Source organism: Archocentrus centrarchus, chromosome 13, assembly GCF_007364275.1.
Source record: "Archocentrus centrarchus isolate MPI-CPG fArcCen1 chromosome 13, fArcCen1, whole genome shotgun sequence".
Lineage (NCBI taxonomy): Eukaryota > Metazoa > Chordata > Actinopteri > Cichliformes > Cichlidae > Archocentrus > Archocentrus centrarchus.
This window is the reverse complement of record NC_044358.1, coordinates 23440219-23466544: the sequence shown is the minus strand read 5'-3', so window position 1 is coordinate 23466544 and position 26326 is coordinate 23440219. Positions and strand designations below refer to the sequence as shown.

The 26326-nt window shown below is 39.4% G+C and overlaps 2 protein-coding genes across 2 annotated transcripts in view; both read left to right on the top strand.

Annotated features, from left to right (window-relative positions):
• The window catches only part of ppm1lb (protein phosphatase, Mg2+/Mn2+ dependent, 1Lb), a 56400-nt gene extending 34040 nt beyond the window's left edge, over window positions 1-22360 (top strand). Inside the window, exons 3-5 of the mRNA XM_030743496.1 lie at window positions 8781-8997; window positions 16476-16637; window positions 20216-22360. Coding sequence (XP_030599356.1) covers window positions 8781-8997; window positions 16476-16637; window positions 20216-20556 — 720 coding nt within the window. The 3' untranslated portion in view covers window positions 20557-22360. The remainder of the gene's footprint in view (window positions 1-8780; window positions 8998-16475; window positions 16638-20215) is intronic.
• Window positions 22361-23983: 1623 nt separating this feature from the next.
• On the top strand, window positions 23984-25941 carry LOC115789917 (ADP-ribosylation factor 6-like). Its single transcript, XM_030743497.1, has 2 exons — window positions 23984-24376; window positions 25206-25941. The coding sequence occupies exons 1-2, from the start codon at window positions 24062-24064 to the stop codon at window positions 25512-25514; spliced, it is 624 nt and encodes a 207-aa protein (XP_030599357.1). The 5' UTR covers window positions 23984-24061; the 3' UTR covers window positions 25515-25941.
• Window positions 25942-26326: the final 385 nt, after the last annotated feature.

Genomic DNA, 26326 nt, shown 5'->3' with positions numbered 1-26326 from the left:
CCTCCGCAATGGACACACATGGTCCTACACAGCAGCTGCCCTCTTTTCTTCCTTTAATTAAATTCTTTGAATTATTTCATTGATTTACACTAAACATAAGTTATATCCTTTCCGTTGTCCGTAGAACTAGGTACATAAACATTGGATCGTCATTGCTTATTGCACTCAGATTGGAACTTCGATTGCTATCATTGTCTCCTCTGCGACATATTTTATGACTGTAATTTAAAAGCTGCAAATTGGAAATAAAAACAACAAAGGCAAATATTGTGGATCCCTTTTTTTTCCCCAAGACTTTTTTGTACCCGCTGCTTTCACTGTATTATTCTGCTTTGATGGTTTATTGTCACTTCTCGCAGGCTCCGTCTTTAAACTGGAGTCTCCCTCTCTTCCCCTTGCTCCCTCTCTCTCTCTCTCTCTCTCTCGTTCTTTAATGATCTGCTTGAGTGATGCTAATGAATGGTTCTTAGGCTGCTCCTCTGCCTCTCCCCCTCCATTCCCTTTCTTCTTCTTCCTTTCTCCATCTGCCTGCTTGATCTGTCAGAGAAAGAGATTCTTCTTCTTCTTCTTCGGTTATGAGACTCCCTCAGGGTGATTCTACAGGAAAACTCTGATGACTTCCCTTGTTTTTGGCGGCCTTGTGATATGACGGATGGAAGGCCTGGCTATTTCTGGTGGACTGTGCATCAGAGAGGCTCATAGTTCGCAGTCAGGAGGGAGTGTTTGGATAGCAGGGTAGATGATGCACGTACCTTCATGTCCTGTTGAGACATGAAGGTACGTGTGTGTTTGTGTGTATACATATAGTTTTGTGCTTACTTGCACGAAGCAGAAGAGCCCAGTGTGATGTATTGCACCACCATGACTGACTGCTCTCTGAGCCAGTTCTCCTGTGTTGGGATTTGGAGTTACAATGATTATTTTTACCAGTGCAGAAATAGTTTCTGGACTTATTTGTTGACAAATCAATAAGCTTATTCACTGACTGTTTTTATTTATGAAACACAGAAGTAAATTATCTGGCAAAGCATTTTTTTGTGGTTCTTTTTTTTTTTCTTTTTATCTGCTTTTATTTAACTAGAAATTGTCAGGAAAAAAAACACTGTCCAACAAATTATGGACTTTACATCTATTATGTTTGAATAAATGAAACTCCAGTTAACAAAACTGGTTTAAAAAATTGAGGTTATATATTAAATTGTAGTACTGGTGATGCATGCACATTACTTTGGGAATTCCTGATGTAACCAATACAAGTGACCACAAGGCAATGAATATTTTTCTGAATGATCACATATATGTGACTGTACACCTCAAAGGGTTGAAAGAGGAGTAAAAGAAGCGTCACTGTGAACAACCATCATTGAACAGATTACATCACCAACTTTCCCCTGCTTACAATGCTGACTTGAGCTCCTTCCCCAGGTACCTCAACCCCCATCCACACCTTTCTTCAGGTGACCTCAATAGATCACTTGATAAAATGGCAGGGTTCTAGCCAGAATTTTTTTTTCAACCCCCCTCCCAAGCTAATTAGCATTAGCTTGCTAATGCTAATTAGTAAGCCAATTAGAAGCCAATAATCACAGTCCTTGTGGACGTGTAGTTAGATTTCTTGAGGTGCATGTCAGGTTAGGTTCAGAGAGGATTTTTGGTTATGTATGTAGGACCGATGCAGAACTCTAGATCAGTCCTTATTAGATTGATAGAGTGATCATTTTTACATATAATCCAGAAGAGCTGCACTTGTATATCATGCATTTAATGTGTCCCAGAGTGCCGTTTCCTTCCACTAATGGGTTTGCAGAAATCACGTAAAAAGGATACACAAAAAAAAACCCATAATCCAGATGTTTTATCGATCAGCTGCTAAAAGCATTTCCTACATTTGAATATCAGCCACCTGTAGTTTTTTCTTGAAGGCCTTTCACAGCTCCACTGGTGCTGAAAACTAATTTTTGACTTTGGCTTTCTGAATACAAATAGGGCTGCAACTATCAATTATTTCAGTAATCGAGTATTCTATTGATTATTCAATCAATTAATCAAGTAATTGGATAAGAAATAATTTTTATTAACAATTCATCTGCATATTTTAACTTCCGTACTGCAGATGTTTCTCTGTGTGAAACAAGGTGGATGGAGCAGCAACAAAGTTCTCTTTTCTTCATGTTGCTGATCAGGTGGTCGATGAAGGACCTCCAGCTGTTTCCCGGTTGCTCCACCTGACCTCACCGTCTCAGTAACGGCGCCGCCTCTTTGCACTGCTGTTGTTTTTGTTGAAAAACTGGGAGCTGCATGAGCTTAATGCTGTAATGCTTTTTATTCACAAGCATTCTCCTAAATATGTTTCTACTGCAGGTCTATTTTTAGTCGCTAATCACGGATTAAAGCATAAAAAACATTTTGATGGAGCCCCTCGGTTGGGGGGGGGGCTTCCAGCACCGAACGATCGCTAGTGCTAATGACAGCCCTCGCTAGCAAACTGGTTATATCCTCAGCCCGGCGCAAGAGCATCTCAGCAAGGCGCAACGCCTGGCGATCAACCGCTAGCTAGAACACTGAATAGGGCAAAGTTCCAAATTGGTTTCACCTGAAACCACTGATTGTAATGACCGACCCCTCCTTTCACACTTTGGCACATGTGATTACGCACATGAACAATAGTGGTTTACAACCACCTCCAGGGGACTACGCCCACTGGGGTTTAAATACCTGGGTCTCTCCACCTTTTGGTTTGAGAACTTGAAGAAGCCTTTTGGATGAGAGGTGAAACAATTTGAAGAAACAAAAATAAGTCCAGTTGCTCTTTTTCAAGCTCCAGAGACTACTATGACCTGAATGACTGAGCACCTACACAGACAAGGGTTGAAATGTTTTTCCCTTTTGGTAGGAAACGCACTTGACAATTCTTATGCCAATCAGGCCTCATCCAGTGAAAATCATGAGACAGTCATTGAAGAGAGGAGGCAGGTTGTACCAGGCCAAGAGTCTGTTTCAGCTGGACCAGACAATGCCTTAAACTCTCCTGTTAATGGTATTCAAGATGCCACGCAGACACAACCACATGATAAGGAGGACATATCTGATGATGATGATGATGTCATTCACCAAGTGCAATATTCATCATCTTCATTATTATATGTATACACACATTTACTTTCTTACAATGTATGTATATATTTTTATACATTCTATTTTTTGTATATTTTACACATTGTTTATTTTCTGTATATCTCTTGATCATATTGATTATACTAGATTATAATATTTTTATAATATTTTTATTTTCATTTTAGAGAGTTTGATTTTCTGTTACATGGCACTGAACAGGAGTGGCCCTCCAATCTCATTGTACATCCTGTATAATGACAATAAAGGCATTCTATTCTATTCTATTCTATCTGCAATCCAGATTATACCCCGTCCTGTGATGAGTCCTCTGCTCCATAAAATGGTAAATGGTCTAGTTCTTATATAGTGCTTTTCTACTCTAGCTGAGCACTCAAAGCACTTTATACAACATGTTTGCATTTATCAATTCACACCCATTCATACAAGCTAAGTGCTTACTGTCTTATTACTATAGTTGAATGTTTAAAATTGCTTAAGTCACAAAGGCATTTTAAAAAATTTGCCTAAGTCATTTATTCCTCTTATGTTACATAATGTGCAATGTCGCACAGTTAAGTAGCATTTAAAGTGCGATTCATGGTATGCAATTAATGGTTTCAAAAGCCTTTGTTTGGACAGTTTTTGACATTGTCCATTAAACAGGCATAAAATTTTATTTGATATCTGAGTGTTTCTTAGTTTTAGACTAGGTGGTAGTCAAATTTTTTTAACCTTGTTTAGTGGAGTAATAAATTAGTCACCAGGAAAATTCCTAGTCATTACACTGTCATAATGCATTGCATTTGGATAAAACCAAATACATCATATTGGCACAAACAACTCATACCAACTGTGAGCACAGTGGTGGAAGGGTGATGATTTGGGCTTATTTTGCACCCACATGACCTGGATACCTTGCAGTCATTGAGTCAATGATGAACTCCTCTACCAAATGTATTCTAGAGTCAAATCTGTCCAACTTTGTGAAATTAGGTCATGAAACAGGACAATGACCCCAAGCACAGTAAGGAAAGAAAGAATTAAGCAGTTACAATGACCCAGTCAAAGTTGAGACCTCAACCTGATTGAAATTCTGTGGTGGGACCTTAAGAGAGCCCTGCATAAATGAATGCCTGCAAACTTCAATGAAAGAATAGAAATCCCATAAAGAGGAGTGGACCAAAACTCCTTCACAGCAATGTGAGAGACGCATTTGCTTGCAAACCGACATTTTGAAGCTTCAGGTTTGGTATTTTTTGCTACTACCAAGTTGTTTTCTGGAGTCTGAAGTGACCATCTTTGAATGGAGTTAAAATGCTAGCTAGCAGTGTTAGCAAGCTCCATTAATTGGCTGTCAGTGTGTAACACGCACATACACCGATACATTCTAATGAATGATCAGGATAAAAATGATCAGGTAGAATTTCAATGACAAAAACAGATTGACTCTTATTAGTACCACTAACCACTGAGCAAGGCATATTATTTGATCGGTAATTCTATTGAAATACTCCAAAAGGCATCAACAAAACAAATGCAATGAAAACTATCCAGAGAGTAAAAAAACAAAAACAAAACAAAAGCATTTTTAACAGACTGTAAACACAGTTATTTCTGCTATTAAGCTTCTGTAATTTGATATTTGAAATGCTTAAAAAAAAAAAAAGTCTTCACTATTCAGATATTTTATTTTATAGCCAATTGTTTTATTTTATTATTTGTTGGTCAAATTTATGGGTAAGATGTTACAATTCCCTGATTCAGTGAGTAATTCACTTTATTCAACTTATTTCCTACAGATCATCTTTAATTCAATTCAGTTTCATGTACAGTACTAGTACACACTCACCCTTTTATATGAATGGGTGAGTTTGTCCATATGGGTGACTGGTACTGTACATGAAACTGAATTGAACTACAGAGAAACCCCCCAACAATCAGACGATCCCCTATGAGCAAGCACTTGGCGACAGTGGGAAGGAAAAACTCCCTTTTGTCATTAAGAAACCTTCGGCAGATCCAGGCTCAGGGAGGGGCAGCCAGCTGCTGTGACTGGTTGGGGGGAGCAAAGTGAATAGTTATTTGCTCTTGATATTTAGTTGTATATAATAATGAGATTATGTAGGAGATTATGTGGAAGCTGCACTACCACAAGTGAATAGTCTACGCAGCCAGCTTCGCTTCTTCTTCTTCTTTTTCTTTTTGGGTATTTCCTCTGGACCATCAACGTTGGCCTCTTTCTCTTGTTGGGAATCCAAAGTCTCCTGCAGTGTTTCACTTTGGCCCTCAAGATCATGTTCATGTTCTTGTTCTTTCATTTTTGCTTCTCTACAATTTCCATGTAGGAAGCTTTGGTGGTTTCTAGATCTTACTTGAAGTTCTGTACCTTCAAAGCATTTTGTTCACAAAGGGCCTCACTGGTGCAGAGCTTAGCTTTGAGCTCTGCAATCATACAGCGGCCTCTTTCCTTTCCTTTCAATATGTACATACTGCATGAATAAACTGAAAGGAGTCAGTCATAGACTAATATGTCTGACACTCAATACCGCAGTGTTTTTCAGCTCTAACACTTTTTAAATTAATTCTCATCACTCTAATAGGTTTTTATAGATATTTTCACAGGGGACAGCCTTGAAAGAGACAGAGATGAAAAGGTAAAGAGAGATGGGTATGACATACATTTAAGGTCCTACAGCCAGGAAACAAACCATGGATGTCACAGATATGCCTTATGAGCTGCCTGAAAACCCATAACATCAGAGGTGTGAGATCAGTGAAAATACTCAGTACTTGACCATTTAGCTGTGAGAGTCACTGTAGATCAAGGAAAATACACAAGGAAACACTTTTGAGTGCACATATACAACATACCAACAAATTTAGCAGTGCAGTGGCATGTGTCACGTGGATGTAAACAATGCACAATTTAAAATTATACTGTAATTTTGCTGATCATAAGAGCATTTCTCTCTGAAACAAGCATTTAAACTGTTTGTTCATGCACTTTTTTTCTTTTTAGAAACTCATCATCTTCATCACCTCCTTCTAACTTTCTTTACTGTTGGCAAGAAAGAGTTTTAGTTCTTGACCTCTCTCTGTTACTTTCGCTTTCAGCTATAATAACGCTCCCAGAAAGCCTATTCTGGTTCCACCCTCTTATTTGTAAGCCCTTCCTGCATTCCTTCTGTGTGTTCTTATGCCATTTGCTAATCTCATTCTTAATTTTGTTCTCTCATGTTTAGCTGTCCTTGATTTTTGTCTTCATTATTCTATTCCATAGTGTGTATCCCCGCCCTGCTCTGCCTTGCACTCATCCAATCCTTTCTCCCTTTATCCCCTAAGCTGGCATCAGATGTGCCTGTCTGGTTAAAGAAGGTTAGATCCAGATAACCAGATAAGTCTCAGCTTCCCTGCATGTACTGACTGGTACACATGCACACACAGTTAAATAGTTAAGAGTAACTCCAGATAAGATCAGCATACGTTTGGGAAATCACCATCTCCAAATCTGATTATATTACAAGATAATGGTGTTAGATGATTGGAAGAGAAAATTTTATGCTTCGTTTTCGGATTAACCCCTTCTGTGCTGAGTGGGCAACTCCCAAAAAGCGGGTGTGAGCAGAATGAGCCATGAAATCAGCACAACCTGGTGATTTCCCAAGTTGTGCTGATTTCGTGCTGTTCTTATATGGAGCTACTCTTGAAAGGAATGTAGCTGGAGAAATGTGGTCCCAGTGTTTTGTTAAGGACTGACAGAAAGACAATTTAACTGCTCAGTAATTCGCTTAGCATAACCCAAGCAGACAAAAGACTTCCTGTTCTATTTCTGACCTTTGAACTTAGTTTGTGACTCCTGCTCCCTGCATGCTAGCCAGTGGATCAAAGTATGTCATCAGGGATTGTTCTTGGGAAAGATTCATGGTGATTCTGGACTGAACGTTGCTTTGGGAGTAGAGTGAAGGGACTGTGGGAAATGGAAAATGAACAACATGCATGAATAACAGTGTTTGGATTTCATTGGAGAAGATAGGGCTAGATTGACAGAGCTTGCAAAGCAAAGCTTCAACTATGCTGACAAGATATAACAAGAGAGGAGTGGATGAATTGTTTTCATGTGTGGAGAAAAAGCAGAGGAGGCAGTGTTATCTTAGTCCTTGAAAGCAATTTCCCAGAGCAGAATGAGATATAGATGGAGTGAAAGAGAGGGCGGTATGGATAGAAGAGAGAGAGCTAAATGGGGACAGTGTATGAGCATTTGAGACATCAGGTTCATCTGTGGTTCTCTGTCATATGACCTCAAATCATTATATCCAATGCCAGGAAATTGCAAACTTTCTTCTGCCATGGCCATGAATGGTTCATTTTGTTTTCTTAATTAACTGCTTCCCAATTACTGCAGTTGTTACACTTTCTATATGTGGAAACCTTGTGTGAAATATGAGCTTTGTGAACCTGGGATCATGCAGGCCAACAGCAAGTCAGCAGAATATTATCTGACATTTGTACCTCATGACCTTGGCTTGGGCTGTTTTCTTTGAAGCCCGGGCTTGAAGAGACAGGCATTATTTGCTCTGGACCTGCGATGGGAATCTGCAAAGAATCTGATGTCCTTCGAGTAAAATAGATAGTGGTGAGGATAACGTTTCTCTAGCTCAGCTCTATCCCCCAGCATTAGCCTGTGTACACTTGATTGGCGATGCACTTTCCTTTTCCTTTATCTGTGTTTATCTGTTTCAGCAAAATCGAAAGAACAAGCGGGTTACTGCCACTCCAGCCTGCCAAAGACAGTGTGCGCATATCTGTAGTTACTGCACTTGCAATTTTGTCTCTAAAACAGGAAATGTTTTTGGGACATTCTGAGAAATAAGCTTCTTTACTTTATAGTTGATGAGGCACCTTTAAATCTTAACCACAGTGACAAGACTCTAGGCAGCTACTGGGAAGAAATAGTTCCAGTGTTTATCACCCCACACGACCTCAACGTGTTTTTACATTCCGGATTTTGTAAGGATTAAAGAAATAAGATACAAGATGCTAATCTGTAAACTTTAGAGGTGCCAGTTGGCAGTTTTTGGACCTTTTGGGCTGAGCTAGACTAGCTTTTTGCCCCTTGCTTCCAGTGTTTAGCCAGAGGTAACAGTCTGATCCCCTTAATCTCAATAACAATGTCCAAGAATATTAGTACAATGCTTGTTGTTCCTGGATTGGAATCCATCTGCTGGCTGGGGCCTTTCTGTGTGGAGTTTGCATGTTCTCCCCATGCTTGCGTGGGTTCTCTCTGGGTACTCCAGCTTCTTCCCACAGTTCAAAAACATGCATGTGGTAGGTTTATTGGCAGACCCTGAATTGAATAAGCAGAAGAAGAAGAAAATGGAGGAATGCTTGTTGGAATTTCCTAAACCCAAAGATATATAAATTATCCTCAGAACCGAGAAGTTGCCTTTAGTGTTGAAAAAATGATAATCAGCTCTGCTCATTATACCCGTGATGTTCCATCCCTTTGAAAATGGAGACCTATGCATCATTTCCTACTTCTTAAATATGGCCAGTTAAAAGAAAAGCACCCTCATCAACATGTCAGAATATATTCTTTTCTAGCAGCAAATTTTTTTATCTGCAGTCATCTAATTCTACTTGTGTCTCCCTCTGCTCTCCATTATCAGGCTGCTGCTGAGTTTGCTAAGACCCACCTGCCAGAGGCTCTGCGCCAGCAGCTACTGACCTATGAACGGGAGAAAGAGCGAGACAGGGAAAAAGACAAGGAGAAAGATGAAAAAAAGGAGAAACTAAGCCTCTCCTATCCCTCCATCCTAGAGCAGCAGATACTGACAGTGGACAAAGAAATGCTGGACAAGCTCTCTGCCGCTTACAATGAAGCAGGTGTGTATTTGCCTGTTCACGTAACTTCATACATGATATGTTCTGCAAGTACGTCAATTTCCTGCAGTGGCTTTTTTGTTGAGATGCTGCATTGGGTCACTAATTAGGAATTATCAAAATGCATGCATGCAGTATGTCAGCCTAAATGTGTGGCCACAAAACTAAACAGACGGACATGAAAAGGAAGCAAAAGGTGTTTTGCTGCAGTGTCCCGTGTAATGCTGCGCACAAACTATTTTCTTCTCCACTATTTCATTTGACGGTTGTTGAATAGTGACTGTCAGCAGCCCAGCAGCCCAAGGCCTTGCTTATTCAGCTGTTTAAATACAAGTTGATCTTCACAAGGCTTGTAGTAATTATCTCGGGAGGCATGTAAGGAGAGAGGGGTAAATGCAAGAGAGAGAAAGAGAGAGAGAGAAAGAGAGAGAGAGAGAGAGTGATGGATAGCAAGAGATGCGAAAAGGCTCAGAGGGATGGATTTGTGTGTTAGAAGTGTTTTTATTAGTCGGTGCTATGTAGTATAGAAGAATGGGAGCCCAGAAGTACAGGCAGAACAAAACGAGAACAATAAATACAAAACGTGGACACAAAGGGGTGATAAAGTGCAATCTGAACGCAGTGAAACGACCTTGGGGAAGAGGAAGAGGAGGAGGAGGAGAATACTGTGGACATAAACAGAAGTGACTTTTGCTAGTTTCATAGCACAGAAAATTAAAGGAGGTTTCTTTCTGCGCCATCATTATTGGATTATTGAACACAAAGTCAAGTGAGTTTCAGTATGGATTGTAAGATTATGTCCTGGTCTCACTGCTGTGACATTCTGCAACCTCAACATTTCAGCATTTCTGTGGGAAGGTCACTTTTCCTTCTAGCTGCCCCGGTTAAACTGAAGGTCAGTGAATAAACACAGGAGGAAGGAGTCTCGAATAGGTCTTTATTTCTAGAATCTGTTTTTAAACAGCCTGGTTTTTAGTTTCAAAGTTTTGTCTATATAGATAATGATAATGTTCTACTCTCCGAGTAAAGTCAATTGCAAAGTTACTGAAAGTAGCAATGGAGCTGTAAAGAAAAGGCAAAAAAAACAATCTTGTGGCCTAAATTATTAATTATAAACATACATTACAGTTCACAGGCCACCTCTCTCACTTGTAATAGACCTATGAGGTGAGCTGACGCTTCAGATGCGCTCATATGAAGTGCTTTTTTTTTGGGAAATGATCATCATGTTCCCAGACCTCGGGGGTTACTTTGGTGATGTAGTGACTTCATACAATTTCACTGCTGACTACTGCAGTGTTAACACAAACAGATCCACCTTCCAGCCGTGGCTGAATTACCATCTTTTGTTTCCACAATTATTTGAATGGTAATCGAGCCCAAGCACACAAGACAAAGCAATTAATATGTGCGTAGCCAATACACACACTCCCTACTGAGGAAATATTCACCCATACCTTTGATTCATTTGAACACTTCCTTCACCTCACACCCGTGCATGTTACCTGTGAACCCTAGAACTGCTGTGCACTATAAAATACAAGGTTTTCTTTTATGAGACATGACATATTATGCCTGCAGATGGGTTTACTTTTTTATAACAAGCAGAAGGGAAGGTCAAATCCTTGAAAAATTTAAGTCGTAACACACACAAATTCTTAACGAAAGAGATGAGAGTGAAGAGAAAACATGGAGGTTAAATGAAAACCTGCACCAACAGCTTATATGAGAATCACATGTAAGGTTGTGAGGCAGTCACGGGTATGAAAAGCCATTGCGAAGCATCTTTCTGTGAATGCTGGGTCATATGACATCAACTGTTAATGAGGAGGATTAAAACCAAACTTGGAGCATCCAGTCCTGAGACAGCTGATTGTTCCATCTAAGAAAAGGTTTGATGGTCCTGCCTCTGAAATCACCTGCTCTTGAGTGTTTTATCCTCCTCTCCTTTGCTCCTTTTCCATCTGGATTTAATCATCAGCTTTCTGATCTGTCACTCTCAAAAGGGCCAAAAAGCAAATCTCCTCTCCTGATCCCTCTGCCTTCTTCTGTTCTTAAGCTGACCTGTTGCATTGAGGTTCAAAGACACTTTCCACACCCCATCAGTTTGTATCTTTTCCTTATGTACTATCTTTCATTTTGGACAGCACAGCAAGACAGACTGACATGATGCTTCTAGATAAACTTGCAAGCACCATTACAATAAAAGGGCTCCTGTGTTGTCTAGTTCAGGGATTGAATTTGCTGCAGCATTTGTTCTGGCTTTCTTGTCGGCATCTCGGGGGAATCTGCTGATCAGGTAATTGTGCATTCTTGTCCTTGTATCTGATTCCACAATCACATCATTTAGGCTCGCACCGCTCCCCACTTTCTGTAGTAATCGGGGCCTAAATTGAGCTAGCAGGGAAGGGAGTGAGGGAGAATAGAGATACACACTCTCAATTCAGGTCCCTGTCCCCAGGACAACAGCGTATCAGATTTATCCCCCTGTTCATTCATCCCTGTGTTGTTTATCAGTGAACATAAGTGCTTGAAAGAAAGATAAGGGAGATGGGACTTTGATGCAGTGCCCAGGAGCTTAGAGTCTATTATGGAAACAGTCTCCTTAATGCTGTATGGTATTCTGCTTATACCAATCTTTATGTAGCTGGGTGTCATGTCTGCACACAAGAACAGAAAAGTTTACTGCTGTTCATTAGTCTAATAATCAGCAGTTAGTAGAGACCACACTGACAGTTTAGCCATGTCATCTTCAAGAACTGGAGTCGGTCTGGAGAATTAAAAGCCAATTTAAGTTAAGCATTTCTGCACAATTTAAATATGTGCAGAAATGTTTTGGGGATGTATTTTGTGCACTATAATCTCTCCAGGAAGAAAAAGTATGTGTAATAAATGCAATTTTTTTTTTTTTTTTTTTTTTTTTTTTTTTTGCACAGCAGAAATGAAACATTCTGTATACTGAAGTACACATATACAGACACAAACCAACATCATCCCACATGGCATCATTGTAATGCCAAACTAGCAAAACTGCCAGAAAACAGAACATTTTTTTGGTTATTGTTGCCGGATTGCAAGAAACTGTCTTGCTACAATGTAACACATTTCCCCCATTTTAAACCTCTAAGAGGCAATGTAACTGTTGTCCAAACTCACCAGTTTATTATTCCATTAATCATTTTATTTTCACGAGACTGTAGTGTGTGTGTGTGATTTCTTACCAAAAAAAGTTCATTCCATTCCCCTTTAGCTAAATATTTGTTCAAGCTAAGTATGTTAGCTGTAGTTTACCTTTTAGTCAGCAGTGTATGTGGAACAGAAAACAGCACTGTGTAATCTGCGATGGCTCTAAATATTGACACCAGTCTTTTTTTTTTTTAATTAGCCACACTTATGTATCTAAAGTGGTGTCAAACTTGTGTTTCATCTTCTTGTAATATCATTTGGTATGTGTTTTACTTAAATTTCTACTCACCATAATAAGTAGTCAAATAAGTGCGATACTGTATTTCAAGGTCATTGTTTCATTGATCACTGGTTACAGCGGATTGCATTGCTGTGTCTGTGCCTTAGCCTAATGTACAAATCTAGAAATTTAACTACACATCACTGTTGACGCAGCCCGCACAGGTATCAACCCTCGAAACAGTCATTCACGTCCAGAGGCTACATCATAGGGTCCACAGAAATTCGCCGCAGCAATCTAAACCAAGCGTTAGAGTAATTTACTCACATTTACGCAGTTGATGTTGGTGGAATGATTTGAATAGGTCATTTGAGACACAGGGTCATGATCAAAAAGTGACCTAAACACTGGCCTGCTGCTATCTAATACTACAGCTAGAATGATTGTTGAAGCTGTCTGAGAATGGTGGCTCTCATAATAAGACAAAACTCAGCTTTCTGGTTGTGTCTGTGCTGTTACTTGAACAGAAACTAAGCAACTGTTGCTGTAAAAATAGCTACTACAGACTAAGTATGACTGATGACTGTTGTTTCTTGTCTAATTAACTTTTTAACAAGCACTTTAAATGTTTGTTCAAACCAAGTGAGTTTGCAGCAGCGTCTTTAAAACTCTTCAACAACTGTGTTTATGAAAAGAATCAGTTTAAACTGCGGTGCCACTAAATATCAAGGCCAATCCCCTGTTTTCTGACTTGAAGCTGATGGCTATTCTCATGGCAGCACGTCACTCTGTGGCATTTGAAGAATAGGTGTCAGTGAGGTATTGCAGACAGCTGTTGTACCCAGCTGTCACATAAATAAAGGCTGTGCAAGAAGCATAAAGCTTTACATAGCTGAAAGAACTTGATTTAAAAATATCACTGAATATTTAGATAATGATCCTTTGAAATGGTTGACCAGAACACATCATATTTTAGGTGCTGTTGCACAGTACACTGGCCTAAAAAATAAAGCATGAATCTCTGACAAGACTAGAACAAACTGTTGATTGCAGGCAGGCAACATAAACTTGGGTTTTGACAGAAGCATAAAATTATTTCTGCGATAAGGTAAATAAAATGAGAATAGCTCACGACAAAGATTAAAATTTTGTCCAGTTATATAATGTGCAGGTTAGACCAGGTGCTGTGATATCAACTTAGCGTTGAATAAAATCTAACAGCTTTCAAACATGTTTGACCGGCTCTGACATCAGATATATATCAGTTATTTTTAACGGCACAACTCGTCATTGCAGTGGTTTGTCACAGTTCACTCCTCGGTTTGCTGAACTCAGAGACTTTTTAAAGCAGTTCCTGCCCACTGTGTGACTGCATGATCTTTAGATAGCTAATAGATTTTTTTTTTTTTTAAAGATAGTAAGTTTTTCATTGTGATGAATTCTTTCTCACCTTGGAGTTCAAGTTTGAAGTCTTTGCAAGACTGATGTTGGTTCTAAAAACGTTGTTAAGGTCTGTAAGGCCTCAGGGCATAAAGCTTTTTATTTTTCTGCACCCTCTTGTTTGTGTGAAAGGGGAAAAAAACGAGAAGATTAATTATATTAAAGGTTAACTCTGCCAAGATTCAGGTCTCGGGGTCTACTACACGAGTTGTATAAAGATCAGTCAATCTGAGAGTGTGGAGTTAGAGAGACGCAAGCTTCGCACACTTCTGCAGGCGCCTCTTAATTTCTGCCTGAGGCGAAACTCAAGTCTTGGTAAATAAGTTGCTTGGTGGGTAAGGTGGGTACCAGGTTTTGAGCAAAAAAAGAAGAGGTGTATATGCTGTGCATGTATTCCAACAGGTCTACAATTATTTTTAGGCGAGCAATGTTAAAGTGGATTAAGGTTTAAGTTTGAGAACCAAACTCCCTGAACTAGACTAACTAGGAGAGACTCAGTCATAGCCTAGTTAAATCAGTCTTTCTCTACCCTCCTATTTTGCTGAGAACGAGAGTGGAGAAATGATAGGTTGGTTCAGATTTGCACACAAATCTTACACGAGGCTCCAGAAAGACTGAAACTGACCCTGAGGAAGCTACCGTAGTTATTTAGGGGGGAAAAAAATGAATGGAATAAAAATAAAATGCTGAGATGGTCTGAAGCTCAAAATGGCGTTATATGCAAATCCAGAATGTTGCTATGACTTTATAAAGCAGGTCAAAATGATTCTAAAAATAATCTATTGCTCTAAATGTTAACAGTGTAAGTCCAAGAAGGTAAGATGGGATGGCAGCTCTTAAGGGGTAAAATTACTGTGGGTTTGCTAATGTGCAGGTAGTGTTTTTAGAAAGGCTTTGAAGAAGACAGTGAGGTCAGGCGAGCAGGGTGGTGGCAGTCCTGACCCCACATTTTTCACCTAAATGCCAAGAAGCTTGGTTAAGAACATAAATCCATTCAGGAGCTGTGGATACACTTACACTGAACTCTCCAGATGTATCAAGCATAAATAGAGCCTGTCAGAGTTTGATAACTCTGAGTGAATTAGTCCAATGTTGCAAATTAGAATGAGAGACTAACTGGGGTTAAGATGTTAATGGTACTGGAGTCTTGAAGGTGTGCCTGACGAAGCTAACCCCGTAATTAGCATGAGCACAGGGTGCATATGGGCCATGGTGCCATTTTAATAGGGAATGTGTGCACTGAGAGGCTTGGCTAATTGGGGAAGGGTGTGCTAGGAAGGCACCTCAGTCCATTATCTCTATCACCATGGGAACTAGATAAGGATAATTAGCTGGACAGCATAGCGCAGTGCAGTGGCAGCTATAGGCACGAGGATTAGGGATGCATAACGTGATGAAACTAATAGAAACAGATTTTTCACAAACTGTTACAATTAAGTGGCATCAACTTTCCCTTCACTTACTTCACTCTAGTTACTTTCTGTCTCTATTTTCACCCAAATTTTCACTTTTTCCTCACCCATTGCTTTGAATGGGAGAAAATAAAATCACTGTCCTGCTGAGGAATTATCTCCCCCACCCCCACCCCACCCCCCTCCTCCAGCTCTCTGCCTATCTTACACATGTTTTATTTCATCTGCATCATGCACTGCAGCCTTTTCTTTACCATTTCATTCCTCACAAACTGACTGCATCAGGTCTGGAACAGAGTTACTGCAGACATAGTGGAAGAACCCTTCATGAGGAAGAAGATTTATTTTATTTGGTTCAGTTAGAAACAGCTGAAACATAAATTTTCAGTCAACATCTGCACAAATATGTGAAACTTAAAAGGAAAGTTTGAAATGTTACTAGGTCATCCACATTCTTGCGATGGTATTTAAACCTGCTCAGTTTTTACTCTAAAATCCTGAGTGTGACTTGACTCTACTGACTGTATGTCCCCCCCCCCCACACACACACACGGGTGGTAGGACCCCCTTATTTTTCCTCTTTTTTTTTTCCTTTCTCTGTCCCTCTGTGTGTGTCCAGTTTTGTCTTTGCTCGGTGTGAGCAGATGGCCAAACAGGCAGATCTGTTCTTTCTCTACAGGACTTTGGATCTCATACAATGGGCCTCAGATCCTGAGTCCGTACTTTGTTCTGCTTGGCTGGGAAGCTAAACAAAGAGAGGAAAGAGGAAAAGAAGCATTTTTGGAGAGTGCAAGAAAGAGAAGTTGCTTCAAAGAGTGTTTGCATTGTTTGCACATGGCTTCATGCGTTTGACGTTACGTGGGATGGAAGTGCGTGTTGTGGAAAAGCACTGTGTTTTTATACCAACACCGTGTTGTAAATCACTTTGTTTTTGCCATTGGATTTCTCAAGTTTGCAATCGCATATCCTTTGATTTAAGTTTGGAGTTATAACAATATATATTATGAGCCTACATAAATTTATCAGCTGTCACATTGTTTTTAATGAAGACTGTTTAATAACAACATGGTATTTTTTTGAGCCACATGAACACTGTTTCTCCATCACTTTGGTAAAGACATAAATATCTCTGTAACTGTTTGATGGGCTGCCATGAAATTCATGTCCAGCTACCATGATTCCCCTAATCTAACCCCCCCCCCTTTTTCCCTCCTTTCTTTCAGGAACTACATGTCTGTTGGCCCTGCTGTCTGATAAAGAGTTGACAGTGGCTAATGTTGGAGATTCACGGGGAGTTCTTTGCGATAAAGACGGCAATGCCATTCCTCTATCACACGACCACAAACCTTACCAGCTCAAGGAGCGCAAGAGGATCAAGAAGGCCGGTGAGAAAATGGCTGCAGCCCAGACGCGTGCACATTTCTCAACATATTCAGAGCAGCAGAAAGGCTTTCGTTAAACCTTGAGGGATCATCCAAACTCACATTGTTGCTATGAAAGCATTAAATGAGTCTGATCAAAGCTAAGAGCCATTACACACGTTTCCCCCCCTCTTGCATCTTGTGTCTCAGGCTGACATCAAAACCTACTGACTGATAATACTATCTGCTTCTAAAGCAGCATGTTATCAAATCCAGCCAGACGGTGTACACTGTTTAAAGTGTATTTGTAGGCATAATTCTCCCTCCAACCTTATCTGCATACTCTCTGTGCGAGGAGAATTTGATGGCAAATTTCCAGATTAGTCAGTTGCTGTGATCACTGCAAGGACAGCGCACCATCTCCATCTAATGGTCTAATTTGGTACTGAAGAAAAAGGATTGAAGCATGCTTATTGTATTGCAGGTGATGACATTTCTTATAGTTTTAACAGCCTTCAGTCCACAGTGTACCAAAAGCTTCAATCATAAATTTTGACGTACACAACCACTGTTGTAGTGATTTGTTCTGAAATCTTCGGTGGCCTTTACTCCAACACAACCTTAAAACACAGATACTCCCCTGAGGAGAGATGATGATTTTTTTGGATTATGGAGCATCTGGCTGAATACATTCGTGGTTTCATAAGAGAAAAAAGCAAATTTTCTTTAATCTTTTTTAACTCCTAAATGCTAAATCAAGTGCTGAAACGTGCGAAAACAATCAACTTAAGACAAATTAATTTATTAAAAAATACCAAACACAGTGAATTAGATGCCTTTTCACCTAAGATTTACATATGAACAATGAATTTTGTTTATGACAGACTTTTACAAACATAACTTTCTGTGTGGTGTTTTTTTTTTTTGTTTTGCTTTGTTTGTTTTATATTAATGTTAATTGTTATATTAATTACAGTTTGTGCAGTATTGTGAACAAGTCTTGAGCTGCCCGTCATTCCTTCATATTTTGCTAGGAAAATTGGGAAATAGGTGGAGCAGTATATTGGAACATGTGCAAACATACATGAAAATACAGCATATAAAGATATCCTGAGCCTGGTTCTGCTTTCTTCCTGTTAAAAGGGAGATTTTCCTTCCCACTGTCACCAAGCCTTTGCTCACAGAGGGTCAGCTGATTGTTGGGGTTTTCTCTCTATTATTACCTCACAGTATAAAGCACCCTGACACAACTATTGTTGTGGTTTGGTGCTGTATAAATAAAATGTAATTGAATTTAATGAGCTTGAAAATCACTATTTATTCATCAACACAGCGTGAAATCTCTTAGGTAAGCTTTCCTGTTATTAAGTAGTCTTCAGGAATAGTTCTCCAGGGTTCTTGAAGGACATTCAAAACTCTTCTTTGGATGTTGGCTGCTTTTTGTTCTGTTCTGTCAAAATGATCCCACACTGCTTCTATAACGATCTCTGAGGGAGGCCAGTCGATGACTGATAGTGGTCCACTGTGTGTTTTCTATCCAGGTATGCTTTTACTACATTGGCAGTGTGTTTGGGATCATTGTCAAGCTGAAAAATGAAGCCACTGCCAATCAGATGCTTTCCAGATGGTATTGCATGGTGGATCAATATCTGATGGTACTTCTCTGTGTTCATAATTCCTTCAAGTTTGACAAGATCCCCAACACCACTGGCTGAAATGCAGTTCCAAACCACGACAGAGCCTCCACCGTGCTTTACACTCACTCTCTACTGACCTCCTCCTTACATACTGCCAACAATTTGAACTAAAATTTTCACATTTGGATTCATCACTCCCTAAGACCTGTTACCACTGATTTTCAGTCCGGTTCTTGTGTAATGTGGCATACCCCAGCCTTTTCTACTTTCCCTTTCTTAAGAACTGTGAACTTACTTAAGTGTTTTTGTGACAGGTTGCAGTTGGTTTTTTGCTAAGTTGTCTGTTATGTGTAGACACAACACTGGTTCATCCCTTGCGTTAGATGCCTTTTTTTAAGCTTGAATGATTCATAGGTCAGTCTTTAGAGGTTTAACAAACAAAAAAGGACTGGACTAAAAGACTGAAAGTTTTAATAAAGCTTCATGGTCCAAGTAAGCTCATTTAGCTCCTCTTGTAGACTTGCAGCTGTTCTATTAAGACAATAAAGTCCTAATATGAATTATCCATATTAAAACTGTTTGTTTTCCATTGTTTCCAGTTCATTAAAATAATCCTGAGCTATGCAGAGCTTCCGGTTGTGCCATGGACATGGTCACACCTAGTACATGTGTTTCAAGGACCAGGTTTAATATCTATATAAGAAAACATGAAAGTTGTTTTTTTAATGTCACCCAAAACTGCAACAGAAATCATTGGAAATTTTTTTAATTATTATTTGGTTATTGTTTTTAATTATTAATTATTAACTTATTGCTTGCTACAGCCTGTGGCTTCAACAAAGTTGTTGAAGCCACTGTTTAATACAAAGTTGGTGATTCCTATGACTGAAGTTCAGCATAATATGCTCTCAGCAGTAATACTTCTGAAATACTGAAATTAATGAAGAAAACAAAATTCACGGGCTATTTGAAGACAAATATGATATTAAATGTTTGAAGATGCATTTATATGCTTAACTTCTATTAATACCTCACAGCAGCTGAAGAATCGGTGGCTACTGAAATAGCTACAACTGAGGACACAGATATCATGTCCTCTGCTTTTTCTGGGAATTTTAGCTAGAAAGTTGCACATAATGGGATATTTTATAGTCATGGCCTGAACTTTTAACCTCAGTATTTTTCTTTTAAATCCTGCATATGGTCCTGCTTGCTGGAAGTCATCCTAGCCTAGTGTAGAAGTCTCTGACTTATCCAGTAATTTCCAGTACAATTCCCTGTCTCCAAATCTGTGGAAGCCATAGGGGACACACAGCTGTACTTGCAGGATGTGACATGAATTGAACTGTTTCCAACATAAACAGTGTAGTTCTGTGAATCCAACGGTGAGCGCTGGGTGAGTGAAAATACGTCAGTGGCACGGAGCCATGTTTCCACTTTGTTGTAATTTCTTAGTTGATGAAATTTAATCGATGTGCTGCCATTTAATCTGTCAGAATATTTTACATTTTAGTGGTTTAGCAGCTATAGAGAACATGTGTGTCTACTTCTCCTCTCACCTTTGTTTTCATATGTAGTTCTCTCCCCTCAGCCCTAACCGGTCGTGGCAAATGACTGCCCCTCCCTGAGCCTGAGTCCCTGAGTTCTGCCGGAGGTTTCTTCCTGTTAAAAGGGAGTTTTTCCTTCCCACTGTCGCCAAGTGCTGCTCATAGGGGGTCGTTTTGACTGTTGGGTTTTCTCTGTATTATTGTAGGGTCTTTACCCACAATGCAAAGTGCCTTGAGGCGACTGTTTGTTGTGATTTGGCGCTATATAAATGAAATTGAATCGAATCGAATCGAATGTGTTGATTTATCACCATTATTTTAACATTCTTTCTGATAACCCACCTTTGCCTCCTTTGCCTTTTTTCACCTCCCACTTGTTTTTTTTTTCAATCATTTCTGTTTTTTGCTTCTTCCTCAGGTGGTTTCATCAGTTTCAATGGCTCGTGGCGTGTCCAGGGCATCTTGGCCATGTCCCGCTCTCTGGGTGATTACCCTCTGAAAAATCTCAACGTGGTCATTCCCGATCCCGACATCATGTCCTTCGACCTGAACAAGCTGCAGCCCGAGTTCATGATCCTGGCATCAGACGGCCTGTGGGACACCTTCAGCAATGAGGAGGCGGTTCGCTTCATCAGGGAACGGCTGGACGAGCCGCACTTCGGCGCCAAGAGCATCGTCCTCCAGTCCTTCTACCGTGGTTGCCCTGACAACATCACCGTCATGGTGGTCAAGTTTAAAGGCAAGGCCAGCGAAAAGTAGACCGTACATCTTCTGCGCACAGTATCTATTTTGTGTCTGAATATAAATAAGAATATACTTAAGACAAAATAAGCGCTTTTTGAGCGGGAACTATTTCTATCACACATATTTGCAGCAGTTTGTCCTTCAGTGCATCAAACCTCCTTTACTTTTACCGCTATAAAAATGACACAATAAAAATGTCTTTCATTTAGTCTTAGCCACATCTTTGAGGCATCATAAAGTGAGCTGGATCACTGTTATGCAAATAATCAGATTAAGATTTGTGCAGCTGTGGGTGTGTCCGTGACCCTGCAGACATTTGTTTGTTTGTTTGTGCGTGCGTGCGTGCGTGCGTGCGTGCATGTGTGTTTGAAAGAGTGTGTGACACAGTCATAGATGAATCTAAACTTGCTCACAAGTCTGACATTAACAGCTGATTCATTGTCTATCCAGTAATGTCCCTTTTAAATGATAGCATGATGTTTACAGTAACTTCCAGTCTATATGTCTTTCCTTCACTGTCTGTGTGACCACTGATTTCTGCTTTTAATTTTCTGACTTCCACCTTGTCTGATTTTTATTGATAAATAAATCTGTTGTTCAGCACAGTGGCAGGTTAAGTGTGAATTACCAATATGAATTTTATACATGACCAACACAGATGATAACACGTTACTGCTCATACTGTACAGCAATAGAACTGACTACATTGTTATATCACACTTGCTGAATGTGAGAAATCTTCACATTTTGGCTTGAGTTTCCCCGTTTTCTAAGTTTGAACGTTGAGCGTCTTTAATTAAAATGATTGCTAACAGTTTCTGTTCCAACGCTCAAGTTCAATCTGCTTGCCTGCTTTTTTTTTCTGACTCAACCCATCAGGATCTGTGTAACTACTAATAATGTAATAACTGTTGGATAATATTGTAGCTTGTCAAAATGTATTTAAATGTGTGGAGTAACAACAAAGTAAAATCTCATTATGACTAACTGCTAAGTTGTAATTCAAAAAGTTCATGCGTTATCTCGTATAATAACTCTGACTGTTTATCTAGACTGGTATGAAGAAGGTAAAGGGTTATAACATAATAATTAAAATAATAATAGATGGCAGTTTTATTATGTAGGATTTTATATTACATCCTTTAAAATAGGTGTTGACATCCTATTCCTTTATCTGACTTTTGTTACATCATCATTTTTACACTACCTGATATACTTAAACTGACAGCTTACTGTTATATTGTCATCACATTAGGCAAAAGTCATAGATCTAAATCACATACCATTTTATTTACTCTGAACTTAATCTAACAAGCCTTTGAATGAGATCAGTTATTGTTGCCTTATTTTCTAACTGTTCGTTTCCTGTTATGGAGTCCGCTGCCAAAACTACTTCTCAGTTTTCAATGTAATGCAGTCGATCGCACCACGCACAATGCACGACTTCAGCATCATCCCTCATTAAATCAAATGTAGAATAGCATTGATGAAAAAATGTCTCCAAGAGACATGCGAAATGTAAGATGAATGTACATAATATCCTCATGTTAGCATTACTCCTCCACTGTTTAATACCGCAGGGCGCCTGTTCCTGAGTTGTTTAACTTCAGAGATATATACCCAATTAAACTGTTTGTGCTTTTTTCAGTTCACATTTTTCCTCTAACGTATGTCACAGGATGTTTGTGCAGCATTTGTACTTGTTTTTGTTGAATTTAATAAACTGTAAAAAAAAAAAAAAGAGAGAGAGAGAGAGAATTCAGAAATTTTAAGATGTAAATCACAAAGGTAAGATTAAAATCATAAAAGATTTCATCAATATTGTGTGTGGGTTTGTCTTTTGTGTGTGTGTGTGTTTCTGTACAAGTGTAGGTTGCAGTACTGTGCAAAAGTCTTGAACCACCTCTCATTTCTTTATAAAAAGAATGAGGAACAACACCACTTGCTGAAATGCAGCCACAAACCGTCACTGAGCCTGCGCCATGTTTTACAGAAGGCTGCAGACACTCACTGTTGTACCTCTCTCCTGACTTCCTCTGTACATATTGGCAACAGTCTAAACCAAATTTGGATTTATCATTCCATCGGACTTGTTGCCACTCATCTTCAGTCCAGTTCTTGTGTAACATGTGTAACATGTTTCACCCTGTTTCCCTTCCTTAAGAATGGCTTCTTGACAGCCACCATTTCTGATGAGGTTTTGGCAAACAGTAGATGGATCAGCTGAAGAGCCAGATGCATGGAAGCTGGATTTTTGTCCTTTTTCTAAAGGAGATGACTTGTCTGTTGAGTTAAGTGCCTTTTTTATGCTTGAATGATTCATAAGTCAGTGTTTTGTGGCTTAACAAATAGAAAAAAACATTCCTCTGAAAATGTTCGGGTACAAAGATAGGACTGAAAAGGAAAAACGGCCAATGTAAAAAAAAAAAAAAAAAAAACTTTGAAAGACCTTCAGAAAACCTGGAGAACTATTGTTCAAGACCACTAAAAAATTACAAGAAGGTCTGGCTTTTTGGAAGCATTTTTTAAAAATGAGGGGTCAGTCAAGACTTTTGCAAAGTACTGTAAATACTCATCATATTAAAACATGATCAATTTGTCTTTTTTTTCTTTCTTTTTTTCCCTTCAAGTTCTGTTTTGTACTCTATTATTCCTCATTTAAGAGGAAAATAAGACTAAATTCATCACTTGAACTCAACTGATAATCTTTGACTTTTAGAAAGCTGGATTTTGCTCAGTTTATTCCGCCTACTGGGGGCTCAGGAGATGTTCATTACAGAAGCTGATGTTTACGATTCTGTTAGTGCAGGGCAGTTAATATTGCTGCTGACATTATAAACAACTCCACTTTTAATTACACCAATTAAACCTGACAGCCACATTAATAAAGCTGTAAAGAGCTACAACAGCTAGTGACATGAAGCTCAAAATTTAGCCAGCGGTCAATTCAGGAGGTCCATAATAAGTATACAGAATCTGATGTCAGCTGTCATAAGTAATTAAATATGACCACAGATAGATGCATATGCATTTGAGTTTTTGTTTTTGCTCAGAGGTTTCTGGAAGCTGCACTTTGACCAAACACATTAGATAAAATGTAACCATCTGCCATTGCAATCAAACTTTACCTGTGATGTCACTGCTATGAGGCCAGTCATAGACATGGCCAGCCAGCCAGCTAGTAACATGAACTTCCCGTTGTGCCAAACATAAGCTTCCTTGCTGCTGGGGTGTATGATGATCTGGGGCAGGTGTGATGTGACTCCACTGACTGTGCCGTGGTAACCAGAGAACTGCATGCTGCCCCACTTAGTTGTACTGTCAATTTAGATATAAATAGCTTTACTGAAAGCTACGCAGGGACACAAGGAATCTGCACACAACAGACGGGGAGGGCTCACTTGCTCCTCATAAGAGAGCAGACGCACTAAGTGCACACAGCATACTTTACACAGTTAGATAAGGAGAAGAAGAAGCTCCATATTTTACTGGAGATAGACACGAGCTGCATTCTTAGGACATGGGTATTCATGGATCCAAGCATCAGAAACAAGCACAGGTCCTGATGCTGGGCCTGGACGGGTCAGGAAAGACCACGCTGCTTTACAAACTGAAGTACAACGAAAGTGTGGTGACAGTGCCAACTGTGGGTTTCAACGTGGAGACACTGGAGACAGACAGGAGCAGCCCGGGACTGATTGTGTGGGACGTGGGGGGCCAGAAGAAGATGAGGCCCCACTGGAGGCATCACTATACTGACACAGCTGGAGTGGTGTTTGTGGTGGATAGCTGGGACCAGAAACGACTGGATGAGGCCCGCAAGGAACTTCATCGGGTAAATAAACCAGAGAATGTTTTATTATTGACAGGAGCCTCCTGTTGAGCATGCACGCTGAAAGCTGACCTTCACTGTGCAGGCTTTGACACTAAGAATCTGTTTTCTAAAATTGTCTTCCAACAGAGGAAATATTTCAAACATGCAGGCTATTTATGAGCAGGGGTTTTGTGGCAGTTCAACTAGTGTGGAATCAAATTGTGGTACAATATGCAACGTACACAAACCACTTCAAGGCACTGTAGTAAAACATCTGATGTGGAAAACTTTGGTTTTTATTTATTTATTTTTAATTTTTTGGCCACACGGGCTTTACTCGCAGTGTAGGAAAACTTTGGCTTTTTAAGAAGCAGTAAATGTATTTTTGTGTAGAAAACAATACATCATGCAATGATCCTTTAAGATTCCTTAATCTGTGTTCTCTTGTGTATCCAAATGGAAAAATATTGAAGAAATGTTTCAAAAATCATGTATAACACATAATGTGGTTGTACAAGGGGTAGCTTTCTTTAAAATATGTTCATAGGTTTAATCTTAAGATTAAAAGTATTAAAATAAAATTCACAACTACTTATTGCTTTCCTCTATGATCTTTAGGATTACCTGTTCAAAAGCTTCATAAAACAAGTTATAATTGCTGATGAATACATAATAAATGCTAAAATATCCTGATCACTGCTGAAACCTACATTATAATATGTTCTAAACCATATAGTGGTTATAAATAGTAAAAACAGGAAGCTACACAAACCCAAAGTTCAGGGATTTATTTTCAGGCTTTTCTAAAAGGTTTGTGGTCCTACCTCACATTGTGTTCTCCACCTACTAGGTTCTGAGGTACGAGAGTCTCAGAGAAGTTCCTTTCTTGGTCCTCGCCAACAAACAGGACCTGCCCGGAGCTCTGAGCCCAGAAGAACTTTGCCTGAAACTTGATTTGAGAAAAGTGTGTGAAGGCAGGGCCTGGTACATCCAGCCGTGTTCGGCCACAACAGGGATGGGACTCGAGGAAGGTTTCAGGAGGATAGTGTATTTGATGAAGACTCCACTGAAACGGACTCAAGAGGACATTAAGGTTAAGATGAGGTCTAAGGGCTTCAGTATCACAGCTATGAAACAAGCCTTGCTCTGTGGCAGTTGATGAATGAAAACTTTCTTTAGTTTTATTCATGCTCTGTGCAGGATTTTGGCCTGCCTACCTCTGCAACTCATCACCGAACAGCCTGAGTCATGGTCAGATGGTGATACTCAGTCAGAGATGAGAGTGAATATGTACGGTATAACTTTTAAAGAATCCCACAGAGGACAGAGTGACTGCAGACCACAAGGATTCTGTGAGAAATTCTGTGAGAAATCTTAGATTATCAGATTAGTATTGAGAAAACAGTTTCAAGCTGTCATGAGCAACAATTTAATCTGACAGTATATGAAAAATTGACAACGGTTGGTGTTTGGGCACATTTCCATGGCTCAAAGAAATACTGTTTACCAACTGTGCACTTAATCTGTTAATCTTATTTAATCTGTTGTTTGTGTTATTCTTAGGATCACAGCATTCAAATATTCAGAGTTACTGATAGATTCTCTTCAGCGACACAAATATGAATACAAAATATATTTACTGTTATATCTGATATCAACATAATATGCCAATTTGTGTAAGGTTTGGATTATGCATTTTTATTTATCCTGTATTTCTTGAAATGAAATAAAAATATCTGCCACTGAATGAGGCAGTTCTGATCAAATTAATTGGAGAAGTGACATTCATACTCTGTAGTGATATTTGTACTCTGTAGTGAAGGGGACTTTGCACATTCCCCCTGAGCCTGTGTATATTCTGAGTACTGCAGCTTCCTCCCACAGTCCAAAGACATAGATGGGGTGAGGTTAAGTGGTGATTCTAAATGGACCATAGGTGTGAATGTGAGTGCGAATTGTTGTCTGTCTTTA